General features: G+C 39.2%; 1 protein-coding gene across 1 annotated transcript; it reads left to right on the top strand.

Moving 5' to 3' along the window:
- The first annotated feature begins 460 nt into the window (after positions 1–460).
- On the top strand, positions 461–17012 carry WSB1 (WD repeat and SOCS box containing 1). The gene is made up of 9 exons (XM_059997012.1): positions 461–775; positions 7262–7430; positions 8262–8530; positions 9826–9957; positions 11263–11363; positions 13626–13798; positions 14308–14421; positions 15456–15563; positions 15839–17012. The coding sequence occupies exons 1-9, from the start codon at positions 736–738 to the stop codon at positions 15996–15998; spliced, it is 1266 nt and encodes a 421-aa protein (XP_059852995.1). The 5' UTR covers positions 461–735; the 3' UTR covers positions 15999–17012.
- Positions 17013–21050: the final 4038 nt, after the last annotated feature.

Here is a 21050-nt window from a genome sequence, read left to right on the forward strand (position 1 = left end):
GCCGGGGAGGTGGCCAAACCGAGTTAAAACCTGAAACGTCTTTTTTGTCCTTTACAGTTCAGTCAGTTTAAATTCCATACAATCTTTACGGTGTGAGCTAATATGTATTATACAATTCTGTTTGCCTTTTCAAAGGCTCTTCAACTTACAAATACCATGCTGGCCTCCCGGCCGGGAAACTAACACAGTTAAAACGCACAGTCGGTAAGTTCCAACCCAGGGTTTGGGGCTGGGCTGCCACCGCAGCCTCCCCTTCCTCCTCCGCCCCGGCGCTCTTCCGGCTCCCCTTTCGCGTCCCCAGGACAACGCCCGCGCGCACCCGGAGAGAAGGCGGGGCGCCGAGCCGAGGCCGTCACGTCTCGAACGTCGGGAGGCTGGCCATCACCCTGTGACGTCACGAGGCCCCGCCCCCGCTGCTCTGCTATCCCCCGCGGCACGCGCCATTTTGTCTCCAGTGTCTCGTTTGCAGTCGGTTGTGTGGAGGGGAGCGTCTTGGTCCGTAGGCGTGAGGAAGGGAACAGCATCTATTGTCTGTGTTTGACTCCGTAGTTTGGTCCGAGGCCTCCCGGAGCTTTCCCGGGGCAGTCGGCAGAAGCCGCCGCGACCGCCCCGCCCCTCCCCTCCGTCCCCGGGACCGGGAGGGACCCAGCCCGCGTCACGCCCCTCGGCGCTCGCCTTTCCCTTCTCTGTCGTTGCGTCCGCATCGCGCCCCCGGAATCAGACGGTGCCCCATAGATGGCCAGCTTTCCCCCGAGGGTCAACGAGAAAGAGATCGGTGAGGAATGGGACGATGGGTGAGGGTTGCTGGTGAGCGCGCGGGGGCTGCGGAGAGGCAGAGGTTCGGGAGGAAGCGTCTCTGAGTCTGAGGAAGAACAGTGAGCCGGGGCCAAGCCCTGGAGCGAAGAGAAAGGAAGCGGCCCTGCGCGTGGGTGTCGCCGAGGGTAGATGGGGTCTGCATTGATGCGGCGCCTGCTGTGCGCCTGGCACGGAGGGAGGCGGTGCGCGGATACTAGAGGCAAAGAGAACCTGGGCACCGAGTGGCGAGGGTTGCAATGATTGTGTGGCCGGAGATGGACACGCTTCCCCGGGGACCACCCCCCCACCCCACAGTTTTCTCATCGGAGGTCCGCGCAGGGCCGGCCATTCTTCTGGATTTCTTCTGGCTAAGGGGCTGGGGCGTCGAGGGGGCAGGGGAGGGCTGGGCAAGTCTCCAGGACTCTTAAAAAAGTTTCCAGTGGGGAAAAGTAAACTTGTGTGACCTGAGCTGTTATGAAAGGATGGGTCTTCGTGTATACCAACAATTATAAGGAGAAATGCAGCCGAAGAGTGCCATCAGCCTGGAAAAAGCAGTATTTTAAAAAGTGGCATGGCGTTAAGAAAGGCAGCGGCTCTGGGGAGGACTCGGTTATCTCTCACACTCAGAGGAGCAGGGAGGAGCAGGGTGGTTGGGTGGAGTGACCGGAGAAAAGCTGATCTACGGAAGAGCAGACTCCTGAAAAGGCTGTCTGGAAACTGGCTTAGTGGCCAGCCCTGCCAAGCAGAAGACAGGCCAACAGATGTTGAAGGTCCTGCGTCAGGACCCACCCACTGACTCAGTAGAAAGCACCTCACATTATTTAAATCCTCTCTCAAGGTAATATAACTGGAACAACTTTGGGGCGAGTTGCGGGTGCTGTGCATTGATTGCTATGCTTGTAAACCCTGAACTTGTCAAGTGATGTTATACACCTTATTTAAATACATACAGTTTTGGGGACTTCCCTGGCGGTGCAGTGGTGAGGACTGGGCGCTTTCACTGCGGGATCCCTGGTCGGGGAACCTAAGGTCCCGCAAGCCGCGCGGCATGGACAAAAAAATATAGATAGGTAGATAGATAGACAGTTTTTATTTAAAAAAATAAAATAGATTTAGCATCTCCTCATCGCTCCCCAGAGCCCAATACTGTGTGTTAATTAAATGAAAATTGGAGGTAGCTACTGAGCAGAGAGCCTTTGCATTTTCTTGTTCTTCAGCTAAACGTGTGCCTTTATTGAATCCTTGGAGGAGGTTTTCTAGAGAAAGGGAGAAGCTGAAGTATCCAAAAGGCCCTGTATCCTGTTTGTGGGTGAATTTTTATACCTAGAGACAGCTGTGTTAGAGTTCTGGACTTTTGTTCTCTTAGACATAAGGTTGAATGGCAGGTTAGGAGGGGACTTTAACTGTGGTTTTAATGACTATTTTAAACATACAGAGAAAATTCATGTCCAATTTTTATTTTAACTGTGGAACATAGAACTCAAAAGTTCTTATTCTCAATTCAGTGCTATTTTTTTTTCCTACTCACAGCAGTATTGCAGATGAGTGATCTGCCTTTCATTTATCTGTATTTTATTTCATGTTGATGAATCATTTTGAAAACTTTCCAATCCTCTCTTCTAAGGGATGGATGGAGGTTCTTAGCATACCTGCATAAGGTAGAACCATGCACTACATAGCTTTTTGAATTAAAAAAAATATTTTTTTTGCATATTTGTCTCAGTGTTATTTCCTGGATATAATATAAAGTTACTATATAACTATATAAAGTTACTATATAGTATGAAGTTTCTATGTTTAAAAGAACTTTGGCCTTTTGTAAGTTTTTTTTTTTTAAACCCAGGTTTTTGTTTCTTTTTTTTAAATATCATTTGAATACAAAGTTAAACACTAATACCTCTGCGTTGCTTTGTATCTATCAGTAAGGACTAACATTTTTTGTTGGGTATTAATTATAGCTGTTTGGTTTCTCAAGTAAGTACTGAAAGAGGAGGCAAAATTCCATGAATGATTGAAGAAGTCTCTGTGACAGGGAGTTACTGCCTAGAGCTACTGCCCTCTTTCACAAGGTTCTGCCACAGATCTTCTCTTTCTAGTTATGAAATTGCAGGGAGGAATGTGAAGAAGGAACTGAATGTGGTTTGCTTGGTTGAGCAGTGACTCAGGTGATGTGTTACTACTGTGCGGATATTAATAATGTGGTGTTGTATCCAATGGCCAAGTTCCCATGGCAGGCAGCTTTTCCCTTATACAAGGTTATTAAATTATAGTATCTTAGGATACTTACATTCAACAGTTGCAGGTAGTATATAAAGATTTAATTAAAATTTTTATTCATTATAAACTTCGTGCTAGTTTATAATAGTATACCAGTAAGTATTTAAATGGGTGTTTAAATTATTTGATTAAAATGCAGTGATCATTTTATATGCCTGTTAACAAGCAAAGAAACACAAGGTAATTATTAATTCAGTACTTGTTTGTATTTATTTGGCAGTATTTTTTTACGGTGGCCCTATTTCTTGAAAAATATATATATATTCAAGAGTAGATTAGCTTATTATTTCAGGGTCTTTGTTATCTGAACCAGTTCTTTAGTTAATTTATTACCACCCTTTACACAAGAGGAGTTTTGTGATTGTGGTCAAGGTGAAAGAAGAAAAATACAGAGTGATCCTAAAATACAGATTTTAAAAAATGAGTCTTCTATAGGAAAGTTAGTCTTGCTTATGCTTGCTAAAGGAGGAATGAGTTTTAGTCTAATTTACCAGATGTTTTTGAAGTTGAATGCAAGGGCCAGTCCTCTGTTTTTTGAGATGGAAGTTATATAAGTATACTCATCTAGTTTAATCAGGGGCTTTCTCTTTTTAAGATAGTGCTTGCATTTTTCAGTTGAATTTTAAAACTTGCTTCCCTCATTTGTGAACTTTGATTTTCTTTTTCTCCTAAAATTTGTGGATTTTAAAAGATAGATGTGGTTATAGAAACCTATGTTTAAAAAAAAAAAAAAGATTTAGGCAGGGGTTGCAAATTCAGGGACCAGGCACATAAATGAAAGACTGTGGGCTTGGAGGAATATAGGGGACATGGAGCAGCCAGCCCTTTCAAAAATCATTTGTGTGTGAGTGTTTTGGTTTTGGTTTTGTTTTTTTTGGCCGCGCCGTGCAGCTTGTGGGATCCTAGTTCCCCAACCAGGGATTGAACCTGGGCCCTCGGTAGTGAAAGCCCAGAATCCTAACCATTAGGCCACCAGGGAACTCCCTCATTTGTATATTTAAAAAAATCATTCTACAGGCATAAGAGTGTCACCGGTTTGTGAATTTTGTATTAAAGTCATGTGATACAAGTGGGGCAGGGGTAGGTGGGGGGTTCTGCTTTGATTAAACAACACTTGAAGTATTGTGTTTGGTTGAAAAAGTTCCACTTTTTTGAGGGCCATTACTAACTGGAGTTTATCCAGAAAAGTATGAAGGTGTAGGTGGAGAATGGACTTGAAACCGTGTAATTGAAAACTCACCAGATTTTATCCTGGTGAACAGATTTAGTTGCTGATGTCATAGCCGTCTTCAATATATGAATGTCATGTGAGAGCAGGATCAGGCTTATTCTTTTAGATCAGACCCAGTACTGAGTGGGTGGAGTGTCACGGAGGAAGATTTTGAGTCATCAAAAGGAAATGTTCCAATAATTTCAGCTGTGCCAAAATAGGTGCATATTTATATTTATGAATATCATAGGAAAACAGATTTCAGTTTTGCTTTGTTTTACTTTTTAAACCATAATCTCATTGTTAATGTATCAAAGAATTGGGCAAGGAAATAATATTTATTTATTTATTAATTATTGTTTTAAATATTTATTTTTGTTTTATTTATTTGATTGCACCAGGTCTTAGTTGCAGCAGGCAGTCTCCTTAGTTGCGGCTTGCCAGCTCCTTAGTAGTGGTATGCGAACTCTTAGTTGCAGCACGTGTGTGGGATCTAGTTCCCTGACCAAGGATCAAACCCAGGTCCCCTGCATTGGGAGCACAGAGTCTTATCCACTGCGCCACCAGGGAAATCCCGAGGAAATATTTAAATCGCTTAAGAATGGGAGCTTATACACATGCTTTCATATTCGTTCAATAAATATTTTCTGAGCCCCTGTCACATGCCAGGTGCTACACTCCCTGTTGGTGGAGCACACGTGGAGACTGGAAGTGTCACTGAATGAATACATTGTTGGGGTTTGTATATATATATGTATTTGCTCTTGCAGTCGGAGTATATGTGGTTCTCATTTGAACTGCAGTACGTAGAATATATTGAAGTTTAGTTGTTGGAAACTTTAAGCCCAAAACATAAAAATAGACCATAGAGTTGAACACGCAACAGATCACAAAATAGATAATAGGGAAACTAAACCGAAGGTGACTTATAACTAAAAAGGAAGAGTAGCAAACTTTGAAATCAAGACAGACCTAAGAGCAGTGGTGATAGACTGATTAAGATCCTTTCCCTGGTGGTGCAGTGGTTAAGAATCCGCCTGCCAATGCAGGGGACAGGGGTTCGAGCCCTGGTCCTGGAAGATCCCACATGCCGCGGAGAAACTAAGCCCGTGAGCCACAACTACCAAGGCTGCGCTCTAGGGCCCGCGAGCCACAACTACTGAAGCGCGCGCGCCTAGAGCCTGTGTTCTGCAAGAGAAGCCACCACAAGGAGAAGCGTGCACACCGCATCACAGAGTAGCCCCTGCTCACCGCAACTAGAGAAAGCTTGTGTGCAGCAACGAAGACCCAATGCAGCCAAAAAAGAAAAAGATCCTTTTCCAGAATTGAGGAAATAGCAGCCGCGTTTGCATGTGCACATGTACAATAGGAACTTGTTGATTATCCTTCTTGTTAAAGGCAGAAGAAAAATTCTCTGTACACTCTTAATATGCCAGTTTTATTTTATTTTATTTTAAAAGTATATTTATTTATTTGTGGCTGCTACTCTTCGTTGCAGTGCGCGGGCTTCTCATTGCGGTGGCCTCTGTTGTTGCGGAGCACGGGCAGGCTCTAGGTGCGCGGGCTCAGTAGTTGTGGCTCGTGGGCTTAGTTGCTCCACGGCATGTGGGATCTTCCCAGACCAGGGCTCGAACCTGTGTCCCCTGCATTGGCAGGCGGATTCTTAACCACTGCATCACCTGGGAAGTCCCAAATATGCCAGTTTTAGTTATGAATGCTAAATTTAAGTTCTGGTAACTAAATTTAGAATATATGAACTTGTTCTCTTTTTTTTGTCCTTAAAAACCAAAAGAATTACTTCCGTTTTTGGGTCAGTTTGTGGCCCATTAGGAAGACGCTTGAGGACCACTATTCGAGAATCACAAATAACAATGCATTTTATTTATTTGGTGGCACCGAGCAGCGTGCGGGATGTTAGTTCCCCCAACGGGAATTGAACCCGTGCCCCCTGCAGTTGAACCCCAGAGTCTTAACCACTGGACCGCCAGGGAAGTCCCAAATACAGTGCATTTTAAAGCACTGGTTGGGGAGGCTGGACTAAGTAACCTTTAAGTTCCTCCTACTTCTGAGGATTTTGTGTTTTTTGTGACTTGAAAAAGATAAGAATATTCATGTTTGACTTCATGTTTTGACTAGACCATTTTATAGTGCTTTTTTTTTTTTTAAATTTAATTTATCTTTGTCTGTGTTGGGTCTTGGTTGCTGCTCACAGGCTTTCTCTAGTTGCGGCCAGCGGGGGCTACTCTTCGTTGCAGTGCGCAGGCTTCTAATTGCGATGGCCTCTCCTGTTGCGGAGCACAGGCTCTAGGCACGCAGGCCTCAGCAGTGTGGCACACGGGCTCTAGAGCACAGGCTCAGTAGTTGTGGTGCACGGGCTTAGTTACTCCGCTGCATGTGGGAATCTTCCCGGACCGGGGATTGAACCCCTGTCCCCCCCATTGGCAGTTGGATTCTTAACCACTGTGCCACCAGGGAAGTCCCTATAGTGCTTCCTTTGAATAATGATATAAAACTTTATTTTATAGTGGTTCATGGTTTTTGAAAGCTACAAACTTTTTGGAAGATACTTTTCCTGCAGAGCAACTTCAGTTTCTTGTATTTTAAATGTTAGTAATTTGAGGAAAACGTAAGGCAGTGCAAAAGTCAGGACTTCAGTAATTGCTAGCCCTGATTGATCATTACATTATTGTTATTTGACCAGTTTTTTTTTTTTTGTTTTGAAACTTTCTTAAAAAGCTCTTGATTTGGGAAATTTTAGGAGGATCACTTTATCAAAACTTAAAGATGCTTATTCTCATTACAGGGTCTTTACACCACATATCTCCCCTGAAAGGGTAGAATGCAGAACTCATTGTACCTTGTCTACATAGAAAAAGGAAAAACTCAGCGGAGCTGAGTGGATCCCAAAGTAATATGAATGTTGTCTCAAATTCATTGTTGGTTATATATGATATCCTATATTTTTTATTTTTCTTTTAGTGAGATCACGTACTATAGGTGAACTTTTAGCTCCTGCGGCTCCTTTTGACAAGAAATGTGGTCGTGAAAATTGGACTGTTGCTTTTGCTCCAGATGGTTCATACTTCGCTTGGTCACAAGGACATCGTGCAGTAAAGCTTGTTCCGTGGTCCCAGTGCCTTAAGAACTTGTAAGACTGTTTTCTTTTTTGTCTTTTGTATCTATCTGTTTCTAGATTTTATTTTTTTCTCTGTGTGGAATAATAAGATTATTTTGATATTTAAGTTTTTTCCTTTGGAGACTGTTGTAAATGAATTTTACTCATAAGCTGAATATATTTGTTGGAAAATTTGTGGGAAGAATTGTCTGGCCTTATATATTATAGAATACTTTCTCAGATACTTTGGTGTTTTTAAATTTTTCTTTTCCATATATCAAAAGGCAGGTTAATTGTGCCTTGGTAGTGCAATTTCTAAAATGTACCTACTAAGTTTAATCTTTCCCTCCTTTTTGTGTTTAGTTCACCTTTACGGTTTTCGTCATTAATGTCCTTATTACATATTAGATTAGGTCTAGAATGTATGGGAAACTACTTATTATTATGGGGTTTAAGGTAGTTTTCTGGTGTCAGCTTCACAGTATCTTAATGTTCTCAGAATTTTTTGTTTTTGTTTTTTGCTTGTTTATACTTTTGGGTTAATTAAAGGAATCCTGGTTGAGATAGGATTTCTATATCAATAAGGATATATTAAAACAAATTTGAAATGAATAAATTATAAATTGCTTTATTGTTGAACTTTTTCTCATACACTGAGGATTTCTTTTAGTCTGAATTTATTTGGTCATGCCCATGTAGCTTGTAGCAACTTTTCCTCTTCCCATCTATAAGGATTCTGTTGTTATTCCGTATCACTATAATAATACTGAAGTTATTTTAACAAACACTTATCATTATTTAGTATTCACATGAGTCCAGTGTAAATAATAACTAGATTTCAATCTGACCTTTTTTTCTACCCAGTCTCTTGCATGGCACCAAGAATATCACCAATTCAAGCAGTTTAAGATTGTCAAGACAAAACAGTGATGGTGGTCAAAAAAATAAGCCTCGTGAACATATTATAGACTGTGGCGATATAGTCTGGAGTCTTGCTTTTGGATCTTCAGTTCCAGAAAAACAGAGTCGCTGTGTAAACATAGAATGGCATCGATTCAGATTTGGACAAGATCAGCTACTCCTTGCCACAGGATTAAACAATGGGCGTATCAAAATATGGGATGTTTATACAGGTATGGAGTCATAGTTTTGAAAGCAAACCTGATTATCTTATGATGCAAGCATAGCTCATAGGCACTGGAAGAATACATAATTTGAGGATTTTAACTCACAGAGAAGCAAGAATTGATGCTATGAATGTATCTTTATATTTGGCCTAAATAGCATCTTCAGCTCAGAGTTTTAATTTAGGAAAATAGAGTTCATATTGCTTAATCAGTCTTCAGAGAATATTATAGTAGGAAGGGCACGGCTAAGGAATGTTTAGTTAATTATCACTTATAAACTGGTAATTTAGTTTATGACTCAAATTGCAAGGTGTTTTCTTCATATACTTTTTCAATGATTGATAGCTTAGAGGCTTTCAAGGTAAATCTGGTTTTCAACAATCATTATCTAACCTCTGGAAAGTTTTAATGGCATTTTATCTAAAGTTTAACCAGATAGGTTGAGAAGTTAAATTATTTGGGCAATTACATGTAAATGTGTTGTGGGAATTCGCTGGCGGTCCAGCGGTTAGGACTGCAGGGCGCATGGGTTCGATCCCCGGTCAGAAACTAACATCCCCAAGCCATGCAGCACGGCCAAAATAAAGTAAAATAAAATAAATTTTTAAAAAGTAAATGTGTTTCTGGCTGATAGTATGTACTCCAAAATTTAAAGAATTTTTTAAAATGAGCATTAAAACTATGTACATTAGAATACAGCAAGTGATACTAACACTGAGTGGGGATAATGAGTCAGTAAATTTGATTGAATTCTGGGAAAACATTTAAAGTAAGCACATTGCTTTTCATAGAAGAACAAAACTCTATAATATTAGATGAATAAAGTACCTTTTTTCATCGACATTATGTTTAAAAAGTTAGGCTGTTACAGAATAACATGTATCTTTGGGGGAGTTTGACAGTCCATTCGTAGTCTAAGCCAAGTAAAAGAAAAGGAAAATTTTGATTTTGTATTTTAAAATCATACTATACAAAGATTTTTAAATGATGTAGATTTTCTTGATATTAAATTGACTTGATCCAGGAGTTTGTTCACATTTTAGGAACTCCCTTTTAATTTTTCTAATTTAGGCTTTGGTATCTTGGAAATAATCTATTTTGTAACAATGTAAATACTGAATCTTTAAAGATAATAGTAAAGGCACTAGTAAATAAGTCATTTTACACTTGGTAAACTAAGGAGGTACCCAGATATTTCTATTCTTTTTTTTTTTTAATGGTGATCTCAACCCTATTTTTTTAATATGGAAGCTGATTAAAATTATTAACATTGTCTCTTTCCCACCTTCCATTGCATTTAGGAAAACTCCTCCTTAACTTGGTAGATCATACTGAAGTGGTCAGAGATTTAACTTTTGCTCCAGATGGGAGCTTGATCCTGGTGTCAGCTTCAAGAGACAAAACTCTGAGAGTGTGGGACCTGAAAGATGATGGTATGTCTTTCTTTCTAGGCTGTGGAAAAGAATTAGTTTCTGGATATTACTACTGAGAGGTATTACGAACACTTGGGGCATTTGACATTAAAAGTGACATGATCAAAGTTTCCTTTTCTCTGCTTAGTCCTTTGGTCCCTTTCCCTGTACAGATCAAACAAAACCATAAATGTGACCCAGAACAGGAGCCAGCAGTTACTCTAAGTAAACAATCTGATGTTACTCAGAAACTACACAGATCTGTACCAACTATTTGAGGACAAAATCTGGATCAATCTTAGGGTTTTATTTGAACTGGTCTGTGTTTTATTTCCTTTATATTGGGGAGGATTATTAACTTCCTTCATTTGCTTCGTGAAAATTTAAGTAGATCTTGACCTAACAAAAGATATAACTTAGTAATTAATAAAATGTAAATTCAAACATGATTTATACACCAGAATTTATAGGATGTAAATACTACTAATAATAAGTTGGATAGTTTAAGTAAGAATTATAAAAAGTAAGAGATTTGCCCTCCAATATAGTAAAAGGAATATCAGTGTCAAGTTTTAGCTTTTTCGGAAACATTGATAATTGTGATCCTTTTACAAAGTTTTGGAGAGTCTACCTTGTTTGAGAAGACCTGAGGTGAGCATCTCTTCCCCCTTCTTAGCCTCTGATGAAAGAGTTTACAGTTTTAACTAAAACCATATATTTAATTAAGATCTGCTAGTGCTCTACCAGCCTCAAGCTAGAAGTTGACAGGCTTGTTTGGGGAAATGTAGCTTAAATTGAATGTAGTAGAAAACAAACCCCTCAGATTTGGAGACTTGTTTCAGCTTATGGGTAATAACCATTGCCTGATAGAATAATACACTAATACTATTACCAAATTATGTGGCACCTCTTCTGCATTTATCAATTCTCTGATTGCTCAGCTATTGAGGGGTGAAGGGATCGCAATAGTTAAAACATTTGAAAATTAAATTTTATTTTCTTTCGCATATCATATGGAACTTGCTCTCTCAACATACTTTCAGTTGTCAGTCAGCTGACCTTTTCTTAAAGGGCCAGATGGTGAATATTTTAGGCTTGTGGACCATGCTGTCTCTGCAGTAGTTACTCCACTCTACTGTCACAACAATGGGCATGTTCCAGTAAAACTTAGGTACAAAAATAAGAAACTGTTGTATATTGCCAACCCCTGTAATACATTAATCACTGCCTCTGTAGAAGTTTGTGATTCTGTGATTCTGCCTTTTTTGAAATGCTACTTATTTGAAGTAGATTCTGGGGTTAATCCAGGTATTTTCCTTTTTTCAGGAAACATGATGAAAGTATTGAGGGGCCATCAGAACTGGGTGTACAGCTGTGCATTCTCTCCTGACTCTTCTATGCTGTGTTCAGTGGGAGCCAGTAAAGCAGTATGTGTCAAAGTTCTTGTATACTTACTGTGAATTGGATTATAATTGTGCATAATCACTTTAAATCTAAGCAACCTATTAAGTCTGTGCTCGGTGTCTTAAATATCTTAAATGTGTTATTTCATGATGGGGGAGAATTTGCATGAGGGAAATTAAATAAGTATAGTTATTGATTGTAAAGTGAGAAATTTGATTGTTTTAGTTAGAGATGATATTCATAAAATGAGGGGTATGTCAATTTTATTTTTTCTCAGATCTAGGAGAGTTTATGTGCTATAGAAGAGATTTAGTCCAAATGTTAAGACATTCCCTTGCTAATTATTTTCTTCTCTGTTGTTCTTTTTTTTTTTTTGGTCCAGTTTGCTGTTTAAAGTTTTAAGTCCCAGCTGGTCCTGGACATTTAACTGAAAAAAAGTAACTTAAAAATCTAATAAGAATAAAAATAACAGTCATGTATGTCCTGGAGTGAATTTCATCTAAATTTGATATGATCTGTCTTGCAGAGCATACCTGTAGACAGATTAAGTATAAAGTGACTCTTAAGAGGATTATGCTTATTGATGGACCCTCCTTTAGTTAGTGTCTACCAGCTCTGAGTTAGTATAGTTAAAGAGATCTTATTAGCTTCAGGTATTTATGAAAATGGTTGAAGTCCAAATACATGTGATGATCACAATACACTTTGAATTAATGGGGGGTGGGAGGCTGGTTAAAATGCATTTTATTTAGCCAAGAAGTGTGTTAAAATGATAGTTGAAAATGTTGGCAGTTTAGAAAAAAATATTCAGTTCTTTAAAAATCATAAGAAGAGCAAAGCTAGATGTTGACATTGCTATTTTAGGCTGTGTGTTTTCCATATGCTTCTTGCTTTCCCTGTCACAGGTGGTGGCAGCAATATTGGTGTGATTGAGGTTATGCTGGCACCACTCGCACACAGGCGCACAATGGTGTTAGCTGGGCAGAAAGAGTGGCATCTCTGGCTACCGGGCTGGGGGCGACCTTTACCATAGGATGAAGTAACCTTGCATTCGGCTGCAAGGTGTACTGTACGTACACAGGTGCTGGTCGATGTCCACTTTCTGCTTTTCTTTCTTTCTTTTTTTCTTTTTAAAAATAATTTTCCCCACAGTGAAACCAACTGACTCCTCCGATGTAATTGATTTTCCAGTCTGGTGGAATTGGGAGTCTAACATGTGAAACCAATTTAATGTAATGTAGTTGGCTTTCAAATGGTTTCTCTGTGCTATTTTTTGGAATTCTTTGAGATACTAGAGATACCTTAAGTCTTTGATCCAATGTAAAATTTGTATTTATTTTTCTTTGGAAATAATATATTGTGTCTGTGCAGAAAAATGTAGCAAAAAGGATTGCTTTACTCCAAGAGGAGGAGAGTTTGTCTTATTAGGATTGTAATAAACCTCCAAGCTCGTGTTTAATATAACAGATTGAAGTAAACATTAGAATCCTGTTTAGAGCTATTCTGCACAGTATAACTACTGATCTTTAGAATCTAAAACTATGTGTGAACTTGTACGAAAGTAATTTAAATGTTTTATACTTAAAATGACTAATGATTGTGGTTGGTTTGGGAAAAATAAGATTGGCAGATCTTGATTCACAGAAATGTTGTTAATTGTATTATTTTCATAAATTAGCATTTTCATTTTGTAATGTGGTTTAACATCCTTGTTGTTTGCCAAAGAAATTTCATTTGGCTGTGAAAAATTCTCTTTGCTTGCAGTATCTGTTTCTCTTCCTAGGCTCACGTTGGTGACCCAAGCCTATTGTAAACAAGTGATTATCTCAAAGGGAGATGCCAATGGAGTAACAATTTGTTAACCTTATATTTTCTGTCTGTATATTTTTTAAAAATTTGGTAGTTTCTGGAAAAAAAAAAAAGAAGGGGGTTTGTAGTACTTAACCCTATTTATTTCTGTATATTTTAGTTAATTAGTTTTTGGAATAAATGGATGTCAGTATAACTTTGTGGTTAAATTGCATTGCCTTTTTTGTGTTTAGGCTTATTTTTAAATTAACATTTAACAGAAACATTTGAAATAGAATTTGCATGTTTACTTTAATTAACTTAAAAACTGATTTTAATCTTTGACTATGACACTGAGCATATTCTTTCATAATTATTCATAATTTATAATGTTTAATTTAATGTAATCTTAATTAAATTTAGCAGTTTTAGTTTAAGATGTGCCATTTTGTCCTCTGCATGTCTGAATGAAGCTATAACATTTGCCTTTTTTGCAGGTTTTCCTTTGGAATATGGATAAATATACCATGATACGGAAACTAGAAGGGCATCACCATGATGTTGTAGCTTGTGACTTTTCTCCTGATGGAGCATTACTGGCTACGGCATCTTATGATACTCGAGTTTATATCTGGGATCCGCACACTGGAGACATTCTGATGGAATTTGGGTGGGTACAGCATGAATAATTTTAGTCTGTAATTCATCTCTACTATCAGTGTAGCTTTTAAGAAGAAGTCATGGGGATGATTAGAATCATTAACATGTGAAATCTAAAATTGCAGTCTGTCATAATTTAAAATTTCGGTATCATTTAGGCCCTTTAATAATGCATCTAAATTCTACAAATAAATTTGACTTTCTTGATACAGATCTTGTTATTGTTACTTAACAGTACGTGACTCTTTAGAGGTGGTAATTATATTTAGAGTTTCCTGTTGGGAAACATAGTTAAAACTAAAGTTGGACTTAGTCTTAAACCACTCTGTAAGACGGCGATTAGTAATTAGGTTTAATCGCTTCGTTTAAAGTGGATAGACTAGCTCTGCTCAGTCTTCTCAGTTGTGTTTGTTAAGACCACTTTAAACATTATTCCAAAGACCGATGTACTCTGTACCTGGGTAGTTTTGTTTCTTGAAGTGACTCTCATTTCCACTGAAAACATGTCTTTGACCTCAGGCACCTGTTTCCCCCACCTACTCCCATATTTGCTGGAGGAGCAAATGACCGATGGGTACGATCTGTCTCGTTTAGTCATGACGGACTGCATGTTGCAAGTCTTGCTGATGATAAGTAAGTGTGTGAATTACAGCTTGACCTATTTATTATTGTAAAGATTTCCTTTCATTTTTCTACTTAATAAAAAACATTCTTAAGGATGAAAAATACGGCCTTTCTGCAGTTTGGGTTTTAATGGCCCTTTTTCTAGACAAGACCTTGGGAGATGTTGATTTGTCTTAATATTGGCCTGCACAGTATTTATGTAAACTAAAGATAATGCGTGCCTTTCCCTGTGTTCTTTGTTTGTTAACTGGTTCAGGCAAACTGGGTGCATTTTTAATTAGCTTTTTAGCTCAGCTGACAGATTTTCTTAGTAATATCTTATAAAGGTTGAAACAGAAGAACATTTTCAAAGTGAAATAAATGATTAAAACAGTCATTTGTATCCACTGAAACTGAGACTATAAAGATGAAATGTCACATGAGTGAGATTTGCTGCTTACTGGTAAGCAAAAACTAGATGTAGCCATTCCATTTTCTCATACTTTTATCAATGTGCATGGATATAGCATTAAGCAATTTGGTCACATCATTCAGAAAGTGACTCATTACCATCTTTCTACAATGTTAGCAAACGTATGGGGAGAGTTCTTTATTTGCCAGCAGCCATTGTTTTCCTGTTTGTTCAGCTAGTTTCTGACTATCAGTTGTCTGCTATTCCTAGGCACACTCTACCTAGGTGAAAAGTTTCATAAACTTCTTGAAAAGAGGCAAACAGATCAGATACCGATTATATTTTAAGTGTAAGGAAGTAAGGAGAAAGTTTCCGGTTGTGGGCGTATTACAGATCAGAACACTGGGAAGTGAAGGCAGCCATGCTTTATAGTCTCTTAGTGTGAATTAATCCAAATTACCAATTGGTATAAACTATAAAATCTTTAATAAAGCAAGTTCCAGTCATTGCTGCAGTGATTTGTGTGTGTGTGTGTGTTTGTGTGTATATTTTGTGACTCAGCCCAGAGTGGCATTTCTTTCTGAATTTTAAAAGTTGCTTTTACCTTAAATTTCCTACTAGATAATCACTGGACGGTTTATTTCCTTTCCAGAATGGTGAGGTTCTGGAGAATTGATGAGGATTATCCAGTGCAAGTTGCACCTTTGAGCAATGGTCTTTGCTGTGCCTTTTCTACTGATGGCAGTGTTTTAGCTGCTGGGTAAGTGATTTTTCTCTTTTCTTTTAAGAGGCAATTTAAGGTGGCTTTTAGTCAAAGCAGCCTGTATTTTATTGTCAGTAAACCTTCCATAAGGGCTCTTTATAATATTATTAATTTGTCATAGAGGGAGATCACTGGGCAGGTCTCCTGAATTAGGTTTTAATGCGCAGTTTGTGGCTCTAATTCACAGCCTCGGTGGTAGTTGTCTGAGCTTTTGGACGATGAAATACATGGATTTGTGTGACTGAGCTTGTGACTTGTTTACTTCTGTGTAGGACACATGATGGAAGTGTGTACTTTTGGGCCACTCCAAGGCAAGTCCCTAGCCTTCAACATTTATGTCGCATGTCAATCCGGAGAGTGATGCCCACCCAAGAAGTCCAGGAGCTGCCGATTCCTTCCAAAGTTTTAGAGTTCCTCTCCTACCGTGTTTAGAAGATGCTGTCTTCCCTAGTATTGGGGACTGACAACACACTTTACACAAACCTCAAGCTTTACTGACTTCAAGGTTTAGGAGATTTATTTAATTTGATACATTCTTGTATTGCATTTTGATCAGTTGAGCTTTTAAAATATTATTTATAGACCTTAGGAGAAATATTTCTGAACATATCAAATGTAAATTTTTTTCTAAAATGTAACTGTGAAAACATATACATACATGTATATATTTCGATATAAGCTGCTGTGTTTTGAATGGACCCTTTTGCTTTTCTAATTTTTAGTTCCAACATGTATATATTGCTTCAGTAGAGCCACAACATGTATCTTTGCTGTAAAGTGGAAGGAATTTTATTCTGGGACATTGAGTTAGATGGTAAATACTGACTTAAGAAAGCTGAATGCCTCATAACAAAATGTGTATTTGGTTGGGGGGTAGTCAGACAACTGACCTTCAAGTAAAACAGCTTTTGTCTAGGGAAGGATTTTGTTTTCCTTAGGAGTGGCATCTGAGAGGTAGAATTTGAATGTGACATTATTAAATGAAAAATAGCCGGGATACACCAGGAGAAAAGGGTGTCTTCTTTTTTTTTTTCCTAACTACTGCTGTGGGCCTGAATTTTGGAAAGCAGCTTGCAACTTTAACCCCTGTGGTATAAGTAAAGTATTATAATAAATTTTAGTCAATTTGAAAACTCCATCTACTGCATTATTGCTAAATATTTTGTTGTTTGTACTAAGGGACAATTATTTTAAGACCGTGGTGGGTTTTTTTGCTTTTTGTTTATTTTTTACACATTTTATCCTGTGTTTCTGCAGGGGATAATATTGGTGACTTGCCAAAGAGAAGCAATACAATTAGTATATCTGCTTTTGCCTTCTGTTATTTATCTTACCTGCAGATATTAAGAATGTATGCATTATGTAAAATGCTTGATTATATATTTTTGTTGAGTTTTTTAATTAAAGACTTGTAAAACAAAAAAGCCACTATCGTAAATGTTTCTTAAATATGTTGGAAGCACCACAAGCAAATTAAATAAGAACGGTAATGAAGAAATAGCACAACTGTAGGGCACTGCTTGAGACTTAATGCTTCATGAATGCAACCACTTTTACTTGGTTTGTTCTTGGAGAACTGTTGCAGAAATGCTTACTTTAAAATAACTACTGAGCAAAAGAAAATTATGATCTTTTAGGGGACCTAATAGGCTTATAGTAAACCTTTCTGAAATCTAGTGGTGTGGGCCCTTTGGGGAGGCAAGATGAGGAAAACTTTTATTAGCCATGCGTACCCTTGAAGACTTGTCTCCACTGAGAAACTGTTCTGAAGTTCTTACAAGTTGCTCTTTTCGGGGTGTGTATAGTTGTAGCTTATAAATTTAAAAGCCAGTGGAAAATCTACCCAAGTTACTTCTTGAGAATCACCTGTATTTTACAAAAGTATCTTATCTTTAAACCTGTTGTGATTTTTTTTTCATTTTACTTTAATACGTCTACTTTATAAAGCAGTAAGATACCAATACCCTTCACACCATTAAATTATTTACTCTCCAACCAATAGAATCAATTAGGTAAAAATAGCATTTTGGGAAGATACATTCTCTGAGAAAGCCAGAATTGCTTGCCATCTCCCCATGAAAACCATAGTGCAAGATGAAAGGAAGATTGCAGAATATAAGTAGAAACACGCTTACATTTTCCGTATGTCTATCAGGAAGAAGTAATAGGATGGTAATGCTTTAGACTGAGTGACCAAAGGAAGGTAGGGAAGACATGATTGGGATACTAACATGGGTCAGATTCTAGCTACATAATTTTAAAATGGTACTGCTGCTTTCTCTCATGTCATTTGGAGAACTGACAAGAGAGCCTTTGCGTTCAGATTTCATTTCCTGTTTTAGGGCCCCATAGGGGTGCCTGTGAACATAGGAAAACGCCTCTCACCCTCAGTAGCCAAGCAATGTTTTCACAACTTCAAGTGACTTATGACCTGTAACTTGATCTGAGGTTGGCAAATCTTAAACGGATGGTCCTTGAAATTCCCTGCCTGCTTGCAATTGAGGTAAATTTGGATTCGATTGGTTTGCCCTGCCTTCAGGGCAGCAAGACCAAAAAAGGCTGGACTGTAACTGTAGCATGCTTCTGGGTGGAAGCAGCATCTGACTGGTGCAGAGGACTTGGCTGTTGGCCAGCCAATGCGAGGCTAAGAAAATACAAAGAATGAGAAGTAAAACATTGTCTCATAAGCCAGAAATCATAGAGATGGTGAATCCAATCTCCAGATAAACCGGAATGGTCTGTGGGTGACAAACGTTTTGTCCAAGTAATTCTGACCAAGTTCTGGCCTAAGACAATGCATTTTAACTATAGAATGTTTAGATAAAACACAAGCAATATCGACTGTAGAGGGACTTCCCTGGTTTCGCAGTGGTTAAGACTCCACCTGCCAATGCAGGGAACACGAGTTCGAGCCCTGGTCCAGGAAGATCCCACATGCCGCAGAGCAACTAAGCCCATGCGCCACAACTACTGAGCTTGCGCTCCAGAGCCCGCAAGCCACAACTACTGAAGCCCGTGTGCCTAGAGCCCATGCTCCACAAGAGAAGCCACTGCAGGGAGAAGCCTGCACACCACAGTGAAGAGGAAAAAAAAAAAACCAACCCTAGACTGTCAAAAAAAAAAAATCTCCAATAGAGTGATATTTGGGTTTACTATTGTATGTTGGTTTCAAAATCATAGATAAAGCATCATTTGGAGTACTGGTTTTTTTGGTGGTCCAGTGGTGAAGAATCCGCCTTCCAATGCAGGGCACGCGGGTTCGATCCCTGGTGGGGGAACTAAGATCCCACCTGCCGCCAGGACCCGGTGCGCTCTGGAGCCTGTGCACCACAACTGGACAGAAACCCGTGCACCGCAACAACGAAAGATCCTGTGTGCCGCAACTAAGACCTGACTAAGCCAAAAATAAATACTTAAAACATTATAAATCCTTTGCCCTGAGAAATGAGATCTGTTGGTAGTGACAGTAAAGTGCAGCCAGGAGGAAGGTGATCATTACCATGGCTTATGTTTATGGTAAAATGTTTGGGAGGAATGAAGATCAGTTAGCAATCTCAACGTGCTCTTTCCTCTGTAAAGCTTGCCTTTAGCCAAAAGCAAAATGTCTGGTCTGAATCGAGTATAAAATGACCTATTTATATTATAGATGTTTGGGTAGCTTTGTGTGGTTGTGATATGGCATTCTTAAAGGTTTAACAGTTGAGAAATCAGAAAATAAAAAAAAAGATTGAACGAGGCTAGGATTGGGGAAGGAAAAATGATTTAATTCAATTTTGATGAACAGCATTATTTTCCTTTTTAGAGACTGCAACTATGATTATCCTTGTGGTTTCTCTTTTAGAGATACGATAGAAATCTAGGAACTTTCTCTACCTGTAATACCACAGGGAAGTTGCTCTTCTGGTCTCAAAATAAACCCTAAACTTTGTCTAGGAAAATCTATAATACAGTGATGATGGCGATTTTTGTTGTTGTTTTGTTTTAAAAGAGGCTGAAGCACTAATGGCTCTTTTTAAAAATTGTTCTCCAAAAACTAAGTGTGGACCATAGAAATCATCAAGTGTGGGTCAGGAATAAGATGAATGACTTGCAACAAAGATAGATGAAGTGGCGACTCCAATAAGTTTTGTGTATAAGCTTCTCAATTTTTGATTAATAATGGAATGTTCTTACAGAAAAAAAAAAATAAGGATGATGAATATTCAAAGATACCCGAGAAAGATAATGATACAAAATAGAGCCAGGAATGAGGCTAGTATAAAATGGAAACCATAAAGACACATTTGCACTAGGTGAACATACAGATACCCATTTCTTTGTATTCCTCAACTATCTCCTTGCCTCTAAGACCCCCCTGCTAAGATGATGTGGCAGGAATTCTGTAGGTTTCGAGCTCCCTCTTCAGTGATACTAGTTTAGCTTAGAAATGGGAACTGTGGGCCAACTGTGTTGCAACAGTCAGCAGCCACCAATTCAAAGGTGTCCCCACCACCCCCTATTTTATGACACGACCCTATTTCACTCAATTTCACGACATGCCCAAATCTTGTAGGTATGTGAGTTTATGACCTAGACGGTCTCTCTTTGGTGGTCACAGACAAGCTACCCCAGCCCAGAGTGGTCTTACCCCTTTCTTTCTTGAATTCCATCCATCTTAATTTCCACACCATTTGCTTGGCCTTTCAGACATGCCCTGTTGCTGGTTACTTCTTCTAAGGGGTTGGTGCCCTGTTTAGAAATGCCTCAAACTTAGCCGGGGCTCTCAGTGTTCTCCTACAGGGCTCTGCCCCTGGCTGGCATTTGGGTCAGAGTGGCAGGTTGTTTGTGCCTTGGAAAGGAGAGACTGGCCCCTGATCAGCAGGCATGGAAGTACCCCTGGTCGGGGAGTTGGGATGGGAGGCAGAGCGCCAGCCCATCCAGCTTGTGCTGCGTGGAGAAAGCAGTTCTCTCGGATTGGGGCATGATGTTCAACACATGGCAAAGACCCAGCCCTTCTAGGCTTGGCTGCATCCAGCCTCAGATCAGGAGGATGTTCATATGGTAGGTTGGCCCAGTTTCTCACCCCAGGGCCAGCTGCCCAGAGGACTTTGCAGAAGTGAGGGCTAAGGCGGCATCTCAAGAAAGACTTGGGTGATTGCTGGCTTGACTGCTAAATAGTATGCAGCTTCCGGAGTTTCGATATTTAAAAAATGCTGTAATGCCTCTCCTCCGTGAGTGGTGTTTAGCTTTATTTTCCGCAGTGTCAGGTATGCGGTAGGCGTTCGGCATGTGTTACTACCATTTGTTGAGCGTTGGCTGTGTGCTCATTGCTATTCTCGGTGCTTCCCAATGACTCTGAAGTATTATTATCCCCGTTTTATAGCTATGGAGGTTCAGAGAGACCAACTCACTCCCCAAGGTCATACAGCTAAGAAATGAGATCCAGGATTTATTTATTTTAATAAATTTATTTATTTTTGGCTGGATTGGGTCTTCGTTGCTGCG

Source organism: Delphinus delphis, chromosome 19, assembly GCF_949987515.2.
Source record: "Delphinus delphis chromosome 19, mDelDel1.2, whole genome shotgun sequence".
Taxonomy (NCBI): Eukaryota; Metazoa; Chordata; class Mammalia; order Artiodactyla; family Delphinidae; genus Delphinus; species Delphinus delphis.

What these genes read in the sequence shown, in the direction of transcription:
- WSB1 (XM_059997012.1), top strand. Translation starts at nt 736, where the DNA reads ATGGCCAGCTTTCCCCCGAGGGTCAACGAGAAAGAGATCG. An exon ending in GCAAGTCTTGCTGATGATAA is followed by an intron (nt 14,422 to 15,455) that starts GTAAGTGTGTGA and finishes TTTCCTTTCCAG; the next exon opens with AATGGTGAGGTTCTGGAGAA. An exon ending in GGCAGTGTTTTAGCTGCTGG is followed by an intron (nt 15,564 to 15,838) that starts GTAAGTGATTTT and finishes ACTTCTGTGTAG; the next exon opens with GACACATGATGGAAGTGTGT.